Genomic DNA, 19350 nt, shown 5'->3' on the forward strand with positions numbered 1-19350 from the left:
TCAACTTTTTCTTTTATTTCAAAATATTCTTCCAACAGGATGAAATTCAGAGAAGCCCAGAGGGTCCAAAGCCAATAGAGCCGTCTAGAACAGAAGCACCACTCATTATTGCTATGTCACTCTGCTGCAGGACAAGGCGTTTGGGGGGGGGGGGAGAGAGAAGAGAAGGGGTGGGGTGGGGGCGGGGGGTGTTGGGGCAGGAGCAAAGTTAACAAAGTCAAATACAGAGACCCACCAACACATTCACTCCAGCACACACATACAAAAGGAGCTATGGGAAACACAGTGGTCGTGATTCTAGAGACAAACATTTTAAAAAGCTGCAGATGTTCTCCATGGCGACTATGAACCTGCTTTGAGCTTGGTTCTGCAATCAAACTGCTGACACGCATCTAAAAATCCTCAGCTTTACCGTCAGGGGGTCGCGGCGGGCAACTGATGCATCTCCTTATTATTATAAGAGAGCCAATAGTAATGATCATCTTTTGTAGAAAAGAATAACTACAAATATAGGCAGAGCTGGTTTAGAGATCATAACAGTCATATTTACGGCCCCCTTCAGGCAGGTTGAAGAACATTTGCAGCTGTCTAATAAAAACATACCACTTCAGTCCCTAGTGATACAGAATGGAAGAGGGAAAAGAATCAAGCAAAAAACATTTTGTAGGTAGTGTGTGAACATTATGGGATGGGGCTGCTGGTTGTCCATCTCTACTATCACAAGTCTAAAAAAAATTTCAGCATGGTACAAAAATCGTCAGTAAAAAAAGATGCTTTGCTGCCATGGAGTCAAAGGGGGACGAGTCGGTGGACGCGCCCGGGTCTTCACGCCTTCTCCTCAGTCGCCTCCTCTGCTGCTTCAGTTACCTAAATGGAAGATGAGGGGAGAGGGTTACATACAGATAAATGTGTTATCACCACTCTCACTACAGGTAGATTTCCAAAAAATCCATCACACTTTCACTTTGCTTGTTTTGGTCTGCCACGGCTCAGCAGGGTTTAAGTCCAAACTCATTCTGCATGTGACCAAATCAGCCTTTAAGCAGCTGAAAGATGAAAGGTGTTCTCCTTTGCCGAAACATGAGGTCTGGATGAACTGGATGAATGTGCCACTGATTTGACAGTGTGTGGTTTATGACTGATGTGTTTGTTCCAAAAAGCATGTTTGCTTCTGCATATATGTTCCAGATTTAAAGGAGATTTGGGTTTTTTCTCAGCAAAGTAATTCAGACAACTAAATAAACCTGCTACTTGGTTTTAAAGTGAAAAAACACAGCAACTGTTCTGTAAACACAAAACTTTAACCTGACATTTATAAATACATTTGAGGAAAAGGTCAATATAGTTTCTGAATCATACTTAAAAACATTGTAGGAAATGAATTTATTCACTTACTTTCTGGGAGGTAGATATGGAGATACCACTCTCATGTTTGTATGCTAAAAATGACTGGCTTAGCTTAGCATAAATACTGGCTCACCTACTAACACCTGACAGCTGTTTCCAGCTATATGCTAAGCTAACAGTCTCCTGGCTCCAACATAATAAAAACATACCTCTGTGGGATGATTTGTTAGCAGTTCCAAAGATAATGTAAGTATTAACAATAAATCTTATTTCTACAAAGACACACTGCCATTCAGACTTTCAAGAGTAATTTTTGATGAGCATTAACAAAACTAGGCAATTTTAAGATATAAATATCTCAAAATGAAACTATCTGCATGGTTACATAACACCACAGTTAAGTTAGAAAATATGTTTTTGTGATTTAGTTCTACAAGGTCTGGGTGAAGCAGGTGTTTATGAGCTTTGGGAATTCAGATGCGATCACTCACCATAGTTCACTGATTGGCCAGACTTCAAGCTGCCAGCTGAGCATTGCGATCATAATTTGAAAATCTTGTTTATCATGAAATAGGCTTACTCAACAAAACACACACTTTCTCAGCAGATAAATGTGTTTTCTTACACACTGCTTTTTTAATGCTGATTTTTGTACCTCTAAATCCACTATCTTTTAACAAATTGCTATAAAAAAGCGCTAACTAAATCCATGACCCCTGTTCTAATGTCTCCATCAATCAACATTAGCTCAACAAGGGAATCACATCCGGCTGGTGTGATCTCACTAAGCATCTCTTGTCTATTTCCTCTGTCTGTCTACTGGTGGAGCCAGCTGTCTACAAACACAGTGAGCCAATCACCTCTCACATCATAGGTCCATGAGCAGCACTGAACCTTCCTGCTGATGTGTATAAAAAGTTGTCCTTGGCCCACTCCACTGCACACAGTCAGGAAAACGCCACACATCCTCGCTTCTTCACTCTCTCTCGCCGAAATCATTTTCATTCTCTCTCTCTCTCTCTCTCTCTCTCTCTCTCTCTCTCTCAAATGCGCCAATATACACAGCACTGCAAAGCACACTGGGTAAATGTTTGCTCAATTACTGGTACAACTGCTGTAAAGTAACGTTTTAGTGCTCACACACACACATACCAAAGATGGATTAGAAACACTTGGCCATACCCTTAACTCTGACAGTCTCTGACTGTCCTCTCACGGACATCAAGGAAGGAGCTGTGCTTCTGACGGAAGACACACTGACAGATGGACGAGACACGAAGATCTGTATGTGTGTGTGTGTGTGTGTGTTTATGTGTGTCAGTATGTGAATGTGTGAGTGGAAAGAGATGTGTGTTAGTGGTAGGAAACAGATGTGGTTATGCAGTGAGTTATGGATGAATATAGGTGAGATTCATGTGTATGTATGTGCATATTTATACACACATTGACACAATAATGGGATAAAGAGAATTATTTTCTTGTCTTGTCTGACTCAATGTGCATTCTCTTCTTTCAAAGATGTGATTTTCCCCCAGTTATCCCCCCCTCGTACCTCATTGGTCTTGGTGTCTCCATTATGGGCGGGGCCGTCATCCCTCTTGCCCTTAGGGGTGCCCTTCTTTGGCTTTGCGCCCTTATCATCAGCGACCTTCTGCATTGAAGAAATAAGAACATAAAACTTCATTAAAAACAAAATGATGGTATCATCATCACATGTGAAAAATGTCCTCTGAATGCCCTCCAATATTATTTTTAATATGTGTGACCATCATTGTTTTTTAGCCATTTTCACCAAGAAATACCCAGATGTTTTTAAAGTGAGGTACCAGCTGAAACTGATTGCAATCTAGATATTAACATTTCTTAGCACAAAGCTTAGCAAAAAGTTTTTATTTTCCTGCTTCATGCTGCAACATGACAATGTTTACTACAGCCTACAGCAATAAGATCCTCTGGTGGAAAGCACAGCTCTGAATTTGCCTCCCATCCCATAACAGAGAAGGAAGAGAACAATGTTTATCGTGTCTCCAATTAATAGAGAAACTAGAGAATGCTTGTGTTCCAAATCATATTTTTGAAATCTTTTTTCCCCAGAACTTTGATGTTAAAAATGAATACAAATAAATTCTCAGATTTTTTGGAGGGAAAATAATCAACCCTGCAGGTGCTGCTTTTATGTATGTTGGCATGTGAGGAGTTCTGTGTGTGTGTGTGTTTTTCGCATCCAGTGGCCTTGATTGTTGCAAATTTACGGGGATATAAAAAAATAATTGCAGGATTTGTGCATGTGTTCTTTACCTTGACGACGGCCTTCTTGGGCTTGGCCTCAGGCTTGGGTGGAGCTGGCTTCTGCTAAAAAGACGAAGGCCATGTTAGGACCGACAACATTTTTTGTGCAATATTAGTTTATCTTCAGTTGTCTCTCCTTTGTACACTTACAGTTCACAGAGCCATTACAGCACTGATGTAGCCACAAGAGCAACTTCTTAGAAAATTAACAGTGCAGAACACATTGAGACTGTTCTGGACTAAACTTTTAATAATGCTCAGGTATTCCTACTGGTTTGCCAAAGCAGTGGGATTTGACAATGTCCTCATTCCGTAAAGTTTGAAATATCTGTCTCCATTTAACGTGAACTGACCCCAGACCACTGCACAACGACTGCATCACTTGGAAGATTAAATTATGGCTGTGCAGTGTGAAGAAGTTTGCTGCAGAGTTTTTCTAGGCTGCTGAGTGTGGACCATGTTACCCTGAAGCCACGAGCTAACTATGCTGTGACAAAATTAAATCATGTGATTCTCTCTCAGAATATCTCTGTTTTTCTTTAGAAATCACTGCCACTCTGCACATGATACGATAAATGAAAGACATTGAGTAAATTATCCTTGGACTGGGGGTGGTGGGCCATTACAATTACATGTCCATTTTCAGAATTAGGGAAACAATAAAGAAAGAACTTATTCTTCTTTGTCATGCAGTGCAAATTGCTTCAACAGGATATCTGCTAGTTCATTAAAAAAAAGTCACTAACACAGTCATTAAATGAGTTCAACAGGGAAATATCACATTAGGGAACATGCATAAATTTAATGATAGCATGTTTACAGAGTGATTTCCTGAAAAGTGAGGTATTCAAAGCTTAAAGTACACATGCAAATGTACAAGAACGTACAAAAGACTCAGTGCAGATGGGTGCAACATGCAAAGTACAACACAGATAGAAACACACGGCCTGTATAATAAAGCTGCATGATCAGAAGTTAAAAATGTAATCATATTGATATGTTTTCTAGTTACTATAAGTTTAAATGCAAATTGGGCATATTCCATGAATTCTGGTTACCTTTACGATTGCTCATTTAAAAAACTGCTTAATTATTTTATAATATTAATATTCTTTGGAACATTAATATGCAGTATCATGCAGCCCTACATATCAACAAGGTGTTGCAACAGACCAGACTGAGAATGGACAAAGACAACAGAGAAAAGACATGCATACCAAGCCAGACACAATCCTCAGGGAGCATGTTTATGGATCGCCTTGATTAAATCCATAAACTGGATGAGGACTTTACTCTGAGTCTTGGTAATATGACACTTATTATCCCACAAGACTGACTGAGCCTTTCGGGGCAGGCGAAGCGGGACGAAGAAAGGCACGGAGAGGAAGGAGAGGACAGTGACAGAGGTGAAGACAGGGGCGGGAGAACGGAAACTTACCGCTGACAATCTCTCTGACCGTCTGGTGGGCTACCGGAGGAAGGGATGATCAACAAGAGAGAGAGAGAGAGAGAGAGAGAGAGAGAGAGACAGTGACAGAGAGAGAGACAGATATCAGTTGTACCTTTGCGGGCTGATCTTGAGCTGACCTGCTTGGTGACTGCTACAAGAGTCCTAATCATTAACCTGTCCTGAGTCTACTCTCACTCTCACACACACACACACACACTCACACACACACACACACACACACACACACAAACACACACACACACACACACACACACACTCAAACACACACACACATTAACACACACTCTTAGTAGTAAAACAACACAGCACCCAAACATACACCTGCACACACAGCACACAAACATAAGTAACATTTACCTCTTGTTTTGTGACTTTGGGGGCCTCCTTGCCCTCAGGACCCTCTGGAGACTATATGGGATGCAACAAGGAATAGAGAGACTGTTACCAGAGCAAGTGTGCAGTCCCTCCACTCATTCACTCTCACATCCACAGGGCATATAACCCCTCGACAGTTCAACATTTTGAGATTAAAATGTAGTTTTCTAGTTGTTTTCATATAATTCAGCCGTCGATAGAAAATTAGGGTTAGTGTTAACCAGGGCTTACACTGTTCTGTATCTTTTCTGTGAGGTAAAAATAAAGATGCAGGATGAATTATAAAGACAACTAATGCAAATCATTAAGTGTATAGTTTTGGAAGAGGTTGTAAAGATTAGAAACTGACAATAAAAAAGGAGATAATGGAGGCTCCTTTTTATCAGATAAATGTCTTATCTTTTAAACAGAAATCTAATTCGCGGATATGATAATGTAATAAATGTTTAACACTCAAAACAGAGTTTAAAAGTCCAATTACATATGATGAAATCATACGAATAAACAACAGTATAGTAATAACAGTCAACATGACAACAAGCCCTTTTATATACTTGGTTAACAGATTTACTAGCCTATTAGAGTGGGGTTTTTTTCATTCAATTATGCTCATCACAAAGATGTCTTAGAATTTCAAATGTCTTGAATTTAATCAATCAATAATAAATAAGGTGTTTCTCTGCTTAATCTAATTTATTTTTTATTTTGCCTAAAATTAAAGAAATAATCAATAGCTCCTGACTTACATTTCTCATAATCTAATTCTATAATTATCTATCTCTTCAGAAACGATTTGTGCTGCACATGTGCAATTGCAATATCATATGATCTGCGTCCACGGATGTTGATGATGCTGAGAGCTCTCTGCTTCCATGTTAATGGAGGCATCTTGCTTACATGCCAAGAACTGACCTCCCCAAAGAATAATTGGAATATAAACACGGGCTCATTTACTCAGACTCGGCTACTGCCTAATAACAACACGCCGGGAGAGCTGCCAGCCTTCATTTAGGCGATGAGAGATTCTTCATTAACATATTTTTTTATTGACGCTGCAGGTGGGTAAGGACAACGCACGGGAGAGTTCGGTGTTGGTTTAGCCTGCAGGTTGGCAATCGCATCATTTGCATGTGGGCGACCTCCGCCCCTAGAGGCCCCCCATTCTATGTCCTCAAAGGCGAATCTGCGCAGACAATGGCAGTTTTTAGGTAGTAGAAAAGCCAGGTTCCATGTATGCACTGATACAATGCATTAGAGCTCGTCGTGCAATACTGTTTAGGTGGTGTCACGGTCTCTTTTAACACAGCAGCAATTGTCTCTGATCCTCTCTTTCTTTATTCTTTTCTCTCCTGGATATGGGTTTGTTCAATCGGCTTGGCACCCACATTCATCACCGCTAGAGACTCAAAATGATACAGGGAAGTGGTTATGTTTTCCCCCCCCCCTTTTTTTCGCAGTTGGATTAAACATTATTCAGAATCGATAAGTCTCATATATGCGTGAAACGCGCCAAGAAGAATTATCATCACGCACGTCTCCTACGGGATTTACGCATCCATCCATCCGGCGGGTCCGTCTGACATTCACCAGTGCGCACTGTGGACAGGGAAGTGGCAAATAAAACGACCACAAGAACGGCCATTAAGATGAACACAGACCGATTTACAGTGTGAAAACCATAAATACTATTGAGGGACTATTTCCTGTCCAAGCAAAGACGTGTTAAATACACCTGAAAGGTTGCGAGCGAGAAGACGCTTCCTCAAACTTTGGCATCACCTCACCTGCCTCGACGTCGCCACATAATCGCGCACCGCTATTTTCCTCAAATGCAAGAGCAGAAAACTACAGTGAAGTGAACTGGATGGCAGGAACGACACTCACCTTTCTCTTAGGCATTTTTCGCGTTAGTTATTCTCCACCAAGCACAGGAAAATTAAGGTCAAACCCGCAGGTCCAAGAGAGGTGATTTTGAACTACCTCGGAATACTGGATCGATATCTAGGCACCTTCGATAATATGTTGATTATATGCACTCCCCAAAACTCTATACCTCCAACTGCCATTGGGTAGAGAGGTCAAAATCCTTTCCTGTGCAGACTCCTGATTGGCTGATCCCGTCTCTATGTAAATGAGAGGGTCACAGACATTGGCTGAGATTCATCAGAGCCCCCCTGTGATTGGCTACGCGCTCTTTGTGCGCAGATCCCCCTGGACGGCGACGACTGAAAGGGAAAGTGGAGACAGTCCAATGAAAGCGGGGCCAGCTCTCGGTGGATCTGGGTAATGTAGGATGTAAGAGAGATTGTTGTAAATAAAACACAAAGGACCAGAAAAAAGGACACTATGGCACAATAGACTAGCTCCAGAAAAGCTGGCGGGCATTGTGTCTTGTAGGGTTTCCCATGCTGTAAAGACCTAGAGAAATCATATACCTCATTCCTACACTGCAAATAGCCTGTCACAGCACTCCTGTAGGAACATGAGAATACAGAGAATAAAACAACACAGTGATTAAAGCAACTCACTATAAATCCATTGTATACTATAGGGGCACATTTTTAAAATTATTTTAAAGTATCAGTATGTCAGACAGGTGTACAGGTAATGAAAAATAAATTGTACCCAGGTACATTAAATCTAATGAAGTGCTTTATGTGACTTTCTCCCAGGACTAAGAATATCCAAAGAGACAATAAAATGTATGTATTAACTTTAATAACACCATAAAGGAGCTAAAGTTGTTTTTGTTTTTTACCAGGTATAGGACATACTGTTTTAATATGTGTAATGTCTTTTTGTAGCCATATTCTTTATTTTGCATAATAAACATGAAAGATAAATTCTTACATTTCATTGAAAGTGAACTCTCATGTGGAAATACTACTTCAGTGATACACTGATCTGATCTTTTCTTTCCAGATACCACTAAAGATACTTTAACTCAGAGTATTTGCCAATGCTAAGTACCGATCCAATACTGGTGTTCTCCTTTTTGTCACATTTTAAGTGTGTTGTTAAATGCATCGCTGGAATCACTTTTTATTTGAGGTAACATTAGGTCAGGGATTGCTTTGGCACTAAAAACTGACAGGACTGAATTAATGTAACTGATAGCAGAAACACTGAATGTTATAATGATAGTGACTAAGAAACTGTATTTAATGTGGATTGGACACTTCAAGGCTGATACTTGTGACCCACCTCATAAAATCAGTACTGGCACAGATACTGATCCGGCACATCAGATCTGGGCATCCCCAGCAAATACTGTAAATTACCTACCAAGATGAAAGGTAAGTTGACAACTCTAATAAGGCCTAACATCACCTCAGATTGACTCCAGGGTCCCAGTGACCCTCTCAGAGCAATTGTAATTCTGTTAGCACCCTTTTGTAAAATTAACCCTAACCATGTGTACAGCACAGGTGTCCTTTTTTTTTTTTAATATATATATATTTATTTTCATTAACAAATTCTGCACAGTGTGTTCGTACACAGCAATTATTGCAATAATATTCACAGGCTACAAAGTCCCTCTCTTTGGAGGGGACACACTGTCAACATTTAATTTAATGAATCTCATTTGCAAGTTTAAATCAAGATGGATGACTTTGATGAAGGCTATGTGGCTGTTTTTCGGTTGTTCTTCGCAATACTGTGTTGGTGGAATATTCATGTTAAATATGACCATCTCTTTTTATACACCAGTTTGTGTCAAAACCCCAATTTGTCTTTAAATTTACATTTTTAATACTCTGTTTAGCATTTGTTCAGACTTCAGGAAACATCTTGACACTTATTTTAACACTTTAAAGCATTTTATACAAAACATTTTTTTAAACAAATGTTCAAAAATCGTTATTAACTAGATAAAATGCTCTGTTTGTAAAAATGCTCAGTGTTTTTCCACATGTATGGTAATCCTACCTATCTTAGCAACAATGAACATCTAGAAGCACTTCTGGCCTTCACTATATTCTACAATGTTTCCGTTGCATACATCACAGAAAATTATAAGCATTCAAACCCACGACAACATTATTTACATAGAAACCAACAAAAGCTATACGTCAACCTTCTTGTGTAGCATCATAATAGGTAGAGAAATTGAGAGAGAGCTACACATTTCACAATAGACAGAGCTTTCCTGCACAAACAAACAAAACCTCTTCATGTCTACACAGACCTGAATACACACAAACTGTTGTAGAAGTCGACCCAGAACACACAGCAGCAGGTAGCTTAATGGCTGCTCCACTGTTCCCACATAGATTCACACCGTCAGCTAAATGGAAGGGAAAACACAATGAGGAACATGTATACCACATCCATAATAAAGGGAATCCATACTGAAAAGGAATAATTTAAAAAAAAACCACAACTTTGTATTCACATTGAGAATATTTCTGTGACACTAATGCAACAAATGATGGGTTAATGGGTTGTTTTTAAACAGCTTGTTTGTACCTTTGTGTCACTTATTATATCAGTGCTTTAGTTGTTTTTCATTTGGATGCTCTCCTTTTGTGATGTATTATCATTTCAATTTTCCATGTTTCAGCCTATTTTTGTAGATTTGCCTGTTTATTTTGACATAATGGGAACGTTTGAGTCAATAAAGTGCAGCCGGAATGATGAAAAAGCACAACTCTGTTTCTTTCATTCAGCCAATCTTTTGTTAGTTTATCATATAACAATCTATAAATGTGTTCTTCCCCTGTGGATATGATTAATTAATATCCTTTTTTTCTTTTCTCAAAACAGCCACTAAATTACTTATATGCTACCTGTATATATAATAACTCTCATACAAAATTGAATATACTGCAACTTTTGCATTGTGTGTATGATTTAAATATGTATGATGATATGTGATGTAAAAGTAAGAAGTAACATGATTTATTTCCCTACACTCACTGCAAAGAAGAGAAGTTGTTAAACCTGATTTTGTGTTATTTCAGCAAACTGAAATTTCTCACAGTCAAATAATGAGCCCGATACTTTGCCCTGGGGCCTTAAATTCATTTAAGCAGCACGTCCTGGGTCCCCATCAAATTTGCTTTCTACTTAAAAACATTCCCGCTGCGTGAAGGTTTAGGTTCTACTGAATATATTTGCAAACCTGTTTTTGCCTTTCAATTAAACTCCTTCAATGTGATTTTGTTTGGTCACCTGAAAGTGTTAAGTCACTGAAAATTAACTCAGAATTATAACTTCACTAGAGAATATGATCCCAATCATCCGGTCTTCAAATGTCTCCAGAGGCTACATGAAAGGTTTACAATAGATTTTAAGATTGAACATTGTGTTCAAGTCTCATAATGGCCTTTCTCTGTGGTATCAGATCTGCTTATTATCTGTGTTGGCCTCCTTGTGAAATGTAAGAAGCTTCTGGTGTTTAGTTATGCTCTAAATGTGCCATGAAGTAAAATAATTACATATCTAGCTCAGTATCTGTATTTTTAATCACATATGTATGTATACACTAAATCAGATTTGAGTTGTGTGTTTGTGTTAACTGTGCATGTGTAAACGGATATAATAAGAAAGGATTAAAGGATAAACTGACATAAAAAGTCCTGGTGAGGTTTTGGGCTACCACAAGCCTCCAGAATAGCTTCAGTGCTTCTTGGCATGAATGCTTATTGTCTCTGGAGGGATGAACAGTTTCCACCCTGGTCAGTATATTCAGTGAGCCCTAAAACCCTGTATATACTTTTTCATTTTTTTCTTTGACACTGTCTTTATGTCTATGTGTATAAATAAACATAGTACACTGCTGTAACTACTTAGCACATAAGAGGTACTCTGTAAATAAAAGTATCTCCTCTGAATTCATTCTTGCCCTTGGTAACCACAGTTTAAAAAATACAATATCATCACAAGATTGATTTATTAGCTGTTCTGGAGCTTTCAGTCATATCACATAATCTTCATCAGCAGATTAAGTTATCCAGTAGTTGTGGAATTATAGCTGTTCAATTGTCCTATTTTTATTCTAAGCACTTCTGGATTTCTAACTTTGTTCTTGGCCTTGAAGCTAAATAAAATAATCTCACCCCAAGGTCAACGTTTTTTTAGTTGATTTTGTATATTTGAAATTATAATTATTGCTGAAAATCACATTTTGCTTTAGTAAAGGTGGCATTACTAACAAATGAAGAGACAATACTCAGCTGTAGACAGAAGACAATTTAAAGGATGCACAGAGCAGTGAGCATTAATAAAGGGACCTTTCTCTCTGCAGGGGTGGAAAAGCTTGTCAGTAGGTCAGAAATAGTCCCACTCTCACCATGCAGCCACATTACTGAGATGCCATCTTTCTTTATAAAACAAGGTGCAGCCAGACTTTGAGACAGGACTTGACTGACACCTTGTGGGCAGCACTTGTCATTGGCTGTATTTGCAGGGTGGCTATTTCATTGCACTTGTTTAAGCAGCATTATTATAAGGATATCATTGTAGAATTAAAGCAGTACATTTTAGCATAAAGCATTACGCACAGAGAGCATCACTTGTAATTACAATGTCCCACATAGACGCATTTTATTATAAAATATGAGTCATTTAAAAAAAAATCTTCAAGTAAAACGATGCTAACCTGATTGACACCAGGATGTCTATTTATAATCCAGGACCTCCCCGCACCCCTACCCCCAACCCGTCTTCTCTCATCCCACATTACGTCATTGGGACCTGTGCGCTTGTGGATCGCAGTGAATGGGTGATGCGTCTCTCCAAGTAGCGAAGCATGCACTTGCAGGAAATGCCGCACATCCTTTTGTCTTCATATGAGCTTGCCTGTGTGCATGCATGTAAATAAATAAACAGCAGGGGTGAGCAAACAGCAAGTTAATAGGCGGGACTTCCTCCTCTGGTCACAAACGAGGCCGGCTGTTTATCTTGCTGTGCAGCGCAAGACGAGCCCAGTGCGGGATCAGATAACAAGGTAAGCTTGACAGCACAGCTGGGTTAGTTTTTTTGCTTGCTGACATTGTGCATGAAAGCGCTTCTTTGCTCTGGATCAGTGGATCAGTGAATGCTCTCAGGTGAAATGGACTTGCCGTCTTATTGTTGCAGACAGAGCTGCGTGTTTTAGCTGTTAGCATTGCAGCACCAGCCTCAAATACGGATCCAATGTCATCTTTAATGTGTTTGACTCTCATTAGGAAGGCTGTCATTAAGTTATTTGCATGCAAGTCGGTCGTCTAAATACATTTCAGTCGTTATATCCATATTTTCTGCCTCATTTCCACTAACATCAATGCTCTCTTGACTTGTAATGTCCCCAGTTTTGCATTTCTAAGTGCTTTGTTTAGGGAAGCTCCTGTCTAACTCGATTTTATGACAATAACAATATCCTATGCCTATGGTGATACTAGATCTTGCCTTGGTTGTTTATGAGCATGACGGAATTGAGTCTGTTAGCCTACTGATGTATTACAACTTTGCAATTCATTGTTTTTGTATTGATTACTTTTCTAATGAATATGCTAATAGCGTCAGAAAAAGGAAGATATACCAAAAAAGCCAATCACATGTTCCCAGAGTCAAAGGTGACATCTTTAAACTGCTTTTTTTGTTAAACCAACAGTTCAAAACCTAACAATATTCAACTTATAATGAAGCAAAACAGAAAAAAAGCGGTTAATGTGTAGCATTTTTGCTTGAGACTTGTTTATCTCATTAACTGTCTATCAATCATCTAACCAATTTATTGCCTTAGCACTAATCAACATAAATGATAAGTTATCACAATCATGTGTTTAATTTGTTTATTATAATCAATATTGCCAAGCTATCTGTGTTTTGCATGGCCTGTATGCTGTGAGGACAAAAGTATCTCAACACTTTAATAAAGAAAGTTAACCTCTGAATATTACTGCCATTTGTCATTGTTGGACATCTCATTTTAAAACTATGGGCATTAATATGTAGGTGAGTTCGCTTACTGGTGCTGGGTGTTAAGGTCTGTCAGTATTCCAGTTCATCATAAAGTTGTGTGACGGGATTTAAATCAAGCCTCTGTGCTGGTGTGTTCACACACTGGACTCAGAAAACCATTTCTTCATGGACCTGGCTTTGTGCATTGGACCGTGATGTGTGACAGTGTCCCCAAAATGTTTCCACAAAATGAATAGATTAGAAAATGTATAAACTGCTCTGATAATTAATTAATTGTTTCTTCAAAATTTACAACATAAATACCAAATATTCAAGTTTTTCATATCATGAGAATTTGATGCTTCTCTTTGTCATAGATCATAGTTTGTTATATTTATGGGTTGGATAAAACAATATGCTTGATGTCACCTTGGACTATAACTGAGAAATGAAAATGACTATTAATGGCAGATTAATCAATAATGATAATTGTTACTTGCAGCACCAGTTGGAGGCACAATGTTGTTTAAAATAATGCATGCTGTAGCTTTATCGTTTTTCTTAACACACACAACTATGTTAGCTGGTGCATACATATATATTCTTCCAGATAAGTTCTTCCTAAGAAGTTATTGTGTTTGATTTGTAGGTTGAGTCATCACACGCCAACAACATGCTGGGCTGCTTGCTGCGAGGAGGCTGCAGTGCTCCGGTCTGCCTGTGGGTCCTGCTGCTTCCTCTGGTCTCCCTTCATCGCTTGAACAAGCAAGATCACACCCAAAGTGTGAAGGATCGACCCAAGCTGCTGCTCGTCTCCTTCGATGGCTTTCGCTGGGACTACATTCACCGCGTCCCAACACCTAACTTCCGCAAACTGACAGTAGAAGGGGTGTCGGTGGAGCAGGTGCAGACCGCTTACATCACCAAAACCTTCCCCAACCACTACAGCTTGGTGACAGGGCTGTATGCTGAGACGCACGGCATTGTGGCCAATGAGATGTTCGACCCAGTTTTAAACCAGTCTTTCTCCATGGAGACAGACAGTATTTATGATTCCCGGTGGTGGGATGCGGCAGTGCCTCTCTGGGTGACCATCCAAAAATCTGGAGGGCGTAGTGGAGCGGCGATGTGGCCAGGGTCTGATGTGAAGATCCATGGCACATTCCCCACTAATTACCTCCCGTACAATGCTTCGGTCCCCTTTGAAACCCGGGTAGAACGGATTGTTGAGTGGTTCTCTGCATCCAAAGGGGAGGCGGTGGATTTTGGAGTTCTGTACTGGGAGGAGCCAGATGAGAGCGGGCACAAACTGGGACCTCAGAGTTCCGACATGGATGGAGTCATCGCTGGGATTGATGAGAAGCTTGGCTTCCTGAGGAATAAGCTAAAGACGGCCGGGCTGTATGAGAAGGTGAACCTCATAGTGACCAGTGACCACGGCATGACACAGCTTTTCAGTGATAAGATCATTCAACTGGATGAGTATGTGAGCAGAGACCTGTACACCTGGGTGGATAAGAGTCCAGTGGTGGGAATAATGCCAAAAGAAGGTATTACTTTTAACATCTGTCACATTCAACAGCAGGACTACTTTGACATTTTGGGAAATGTAATTTTCTTTCTTGCTGAGAGCTGCATGAGAAGATTGATACCACTCTCATGTCTCTGAAATTTGTTTAAATATACATTTTTTTCATTTACTATTTTCTAACAATGTACTCTAGGTACATTTTAGTGAACATGGAGTTTAAATCTAAGATCAAATTCTAATTTTCATTAGTTTTACTTGGACAAACATACATACAAATGTTAACTTTCTTGCCTTTTTGCTAGTTATCCAAAAATATAATGTTTTTATCTGTGTCCGTCACTTGTCATCTGCCTTGCAGGGAAGCTTGAAGAGGTGTACAGTAAGCTAGCTGATGCAAACCCGTACATGATGGTGTACAAGAAGGAAGAAATTCCAGAGCGCTTCCATTATCAACATAACATCAGGATCATGCCAATCCTCATAGAGGCCAAGGAGGGCTGGACCATCGTACAGAACAGAACCACACACTCCATGAGTACGTTATCACATCTCATAAAGCTGTGCTGACACAATATTCAAGTTTGTGGCATATTAAACAGGGTTTCCAGTTGTTTTAAACAGCAGCTTCAGTCTGCTCTATTAATAGCTTCACAGGAGATTTTTTTTCATTCTTCAAACCAAATCTACCTCATGTTATACCAGGTATAATTAAAGAGGACCTATTAATGCTTTTCCTTATTTTCAGTCATATATATAGAGTTAGAATGTTGGATGTTCATATTAACATGTCAAATAATGAGGTAAACATATGTAGAAGTGGAGGTCCTTTTTGCACCACTTCTTGGAGCATTTCTTTTTTTTCTTAATCCAGTTTAAAGCAGGTTTTTCCAGTACTTCCTCTTTGGATTAGAGATCTCAAAATATGTTCTACAGAGGGCAGAGAGTATGTTTTTCATGGGAGCCACAGACTACATCAGCTAATTATTCAGCTTAATTCTTCCTCTCTAGTTGAATGCTTGTTAATCAGTATAATGGCCTGGTGAAGTTTGTGGCTGGAAGGAAAACCTGCTGACTCTCAGTCCCCGGTGACAACGTGATGTGAGATTGCTGAGCTAGATATGTCTAGTATGATACTCTGATGTATATCAAAGTTGTTCTTATAGCTGTTCAATTTACAAGAGAGCTGTAGATCTGGATGATACTGTCTTATTATTTGTCAAGCAATGACACCTTCTGCTGCTCAGTGAATTACAGTGATGGAACTGGGATATCAGAAGTTCCTGTCTGCATTTTGAAAGACGTTGACATGTACAAACCAAAAAAGATGTCTTTTGTTGCATTTTGGAAAATTTAGGATCCGATTTTGGGGGGTTTGACTCACACAAGGGATTAAACGTCAGGATATCTTTGTCTGAGATATGTGACAGAATGGTGCACAAACATCAATAATCTCAGAAATGCAATTGTGCTGGCATATTTACAGAGTAGTAGTCAGCCAGTCTAAACTTTAATCAAAGGTAAGGATGTCTATGTATTTAATTTCAGTTTTGCTTGTATGTTGCTGTGACTGATTTAGCAGTTACCAGTGAGCTGGGGGAGGCAGTGATAGTAGTAAATCATCGGAGAGAGCAGCTTTGCCATATCCCATTAATTGCCGATAGAAAGTGCTGCCTGAAACAATGCAAAAATAACATCAGTATTGCACCTCCTTATGAATATACATGTCTTGTCTTCTCTTTCCAGTGGGAAACCATGGCTATGACAACAGCTTACGTAGCATGCAGCCTGTGTTTGTGGCCCGTGGGCCAGCATTTCGCCAGAATTACGTCAAGACCTCCATGCGCTCTGTCGACCTTTATCCTCTAATGTGCCACATCCTGTCCATCCAACCTCTACCAAACAACGGCTCCCTCTTAAATGTTCAGGACCTCCTGTCTGAGGAGCCAACTCCGTCCCCACCCACCATCCCTCCAAGGGTAAACGAGCATTCCTACGCGCCCGTTGTTGGTTCTCTCATCGGTGTGATGATGGTGCTGGGTTTTCTGGTGGTCTACATCAGACAAGTGACACTCAAACAGCTGCCCTCGCTAAAACACAGAAGCAGGGAGATGTCACAGCCTTTACTGCAAGAGGACTTGCACCTGTAGCTGAAGAAACAGAAAGGATGGCAGACATAAAAGAAGAGGAGATATTGCTCCCCAAGGTAGTCCGCTCTGTCTAGAAGCATCCCCTAAAGGCCTCCCTTACACCACAAAATGCCACTGTGCTGCTCTTTTTATTAGTTGGAGATCAAGGGAATTTAATCTAACCTCCTAATCATGTATAGAGGTGCTTGCTTGAGTGTAAGGGAAATGTCTTGGGTTTGCTTCTGGTGCAGGCTTAATCAAGATAATAAAAACCTTTACATGGCTTTATAGTGGCTTTGCTTTGATTGTGAATTTTACCTAATATCATCTCATCATTTTCATTGTCACTCAATAAGTCTGGCAAATATGAACTTTTGTTGGCCAAAGCTATGACGTGATAGCATTGAGGTGTCAGACTGCTCGAAATGAACTAGCTTGTACAAAGCGTTGTCCGACCAAATCTGAAGGCAAAAGCATGCCACGCTCGAAGATCGAGCGAAAAGCCTGCTTTCAAAGAGAGGCAATAATTGCTGAAACGGGGATAACAGTGCACACTTTATGACAATCTTTCTTCAATGTCATTCATAGTGTTGCATTCGTTTCTATGTAGGAAAATGTAAGGAACTGTGTAAAGAATGGACTAAGAGGACGGCTTAAGGGCAACATTAAACCTGTGTTTACTTTCTCACTTCCACGCAGATTGCTAATCAGTGTGTGAAATGGGCACGATTGTGTGGATGTTGATTTTGAAAAGTTACATTAATGGTAGGACACAGTTCACCGACGTCTATAAGTTGTAAAGGGAGCGTGTCTACGATTGTATTCGACGATCTGAAAAGCACTTCGTTTGATGCATACTGACACCTTATCCTCTGACAGTGAAGGTGGCATAGACAGAAGTAAATTAGGTTTGGAGGACAAATCTATGCAGAACAGATTTGGATGTCAGTAAGGTAAAGAAAGTGATCTGTGCAGAGAATCATGCTGTGATTAATCTTTAAAGTATTCAGAATTGTGTCTCAGTTCAGACATTGTTACTTTTGAATGTTTCCTGGAAGCAGATTTTCCACTTCAGACGTGAAAATCATTCAGTGTGCCAGGCTCATATGTGTAGGTCATTCCATGAGCCAATCACATCATGTCCTCGCTCTTTAGCAGTCAGTTACCATTAGCCTTTTAACTTAATAGAGAACATCTCTCTAAGGTGTGCAATCGTATGTGTGTTAGTTTTTTGTAGTTTTTGTGTTGGGGGGCATATTTCTGTATAGATGACTGTGTATCGCCCCCCTCTTCATTTCTTGACTGTCATAACATGGCCATTTGTTGGTGAAATGTGAAGTGCAATTGCTATTGGTCAGTATTTTGTCTTAGGGATTTAAGGGTTTTGTTGTTGCTTGGTTGAGAAGACTATTTTGGCATGACTTGCAAGAACTGTTCCCCTGATTTGCACTACAGGATAGACATGAAACAGAATGAAGGGGCAGTAGTTGGATGCTTTTTAGGTCATGTATAATTTGCACTTCTTGTTCGTAGTTGCTGTTTGAAATAATGATAATGACAATTTAAAAAAGTTAAATGCCTCTTGCCAAAAAGCTTTTTAATCCGCATAATCATAGGAAGTGGAGTAGAATCCAAATCAGTAAATTATTATGCCAGTAAATAATTCAAATAGTTTTACACCATATTTTAAGAAAACATTTGGTTCAATTTTCTTCTTATGCTTTTAGATACATTAAAGAATACTTGTGCCCAAAAAATGACAGACGTCACTGTGATATATACTTTTTACAAAATTTAAATTCTTAAATTGAATACATTTATATGGAAATTGTTAATTTTCTGATTATTTTATGAAACAAAAGTGTTGTCTGATAATTTCCCCTGACTTGTTGACAGAGAAATTAAATGCATCCACGATATATTTACATAATTAATTTGAAACTGTTAGAGAAGAATGAATATTAGATTAATTGATTATTACCTTGGATTTGAAATATGGATATTGAAATATCATTTACAAATTAACTATCTTTGCCATGTAAATGCAATTAAAGAGTCTTCAGATATTAAAGGGACTTATGTGAAACTGAACTTGTTGTCATTTCTTTTTTTTTCTGAGTGTGTAATTGTTTGAATATGATAATTGGCCTCTCACGCATTTCCCAACACCATTTACGTCTTCATTTTCCTGAGACTGATGCTCACAAGAAACACATCAAGCAGTTCAAGAGATTTAAACCTAAAATTATATTATTTGGCATGAATAAGGATTGCAAGTTGTTAGGAAAATGAATTAGTATTTAAAGCAAAAGTTGTGAGCCAAC

The 19350-nt window shown here is 39.3% G+C and overlaps 2 protein-coding genes across 3 annotated transcripts; one reads left to right on the plus strand and one right to left on the minus strand.

Moving 5' to 3' along the window:
* hmgn3 (high mobility group nucleosomal binding domain 3) lies at positions 1–7522 on the minus strand. 2 transcript variants are annotated; one of them, XM_062437662.1, is made up of 6 exons: positions 7367–7522; positions 5465–5515; positions 5075–5104; positions 3646–3696; positions 2900–2998; positions 1–867 (listed from the first exon to the last, which is right to left on the minus strand). In XM_062437662.1, exons 1-6 carry the CDS (start codon positions 7379–7381, stop codon positions 826–828), a joined length of 288 nt encoding a protein of 95 aa, XP_062293646.1. In that variant the 5' UTR covers positions 7382–7522; the 3' UTR covers positions 1–825. The 2 variants fall into 2 exon arrangements, with proteins under 2 accessions (XP_062293646.1, XP_062293645.1); XM_062437661.1 differs by having other exon boundaries at positions 3646–3699.
* A 4747-nt stretch (positions 7523–12269) lies between these two features.
* Positions 12270–19111, plus strand: enpp5 (ectonucleotide pyrophosphatase/phosphodiesterase 5). Its single transcript, XM_062437591.1, has 4 exons — positions 12270–12434; positions 14019–14919; positions 15259–15435; positions 16644–19111. Exons 2-4 carry the CDS (start codon positions 14043–14045, stop codon positions 17045–17047), a joined length of 1458 nt encoding a protein of 485 aa, XP_062293575.1. The 5' UTR covers positions 12270–12434; positions 14019–14042; the 3' UTR covers positions 17048–19111.
* Positions 19112–19350: the final 239 nt, after the last annotated feature.

This window comes from Scomber scombrus, chromosome 17 (genome assembly GCF_963691925.1).
Source record: "Scomber scombrus chromosome 17, fScoSco1.1, whole genome shotgun sequence".
In the NCBI taxonomy this organism is placed as follows: Eukaryota; Metazoa; Chordata; class Actinopteri; order Scombriformes; family Scombridae; genus Scomber; species Scomber scombrus.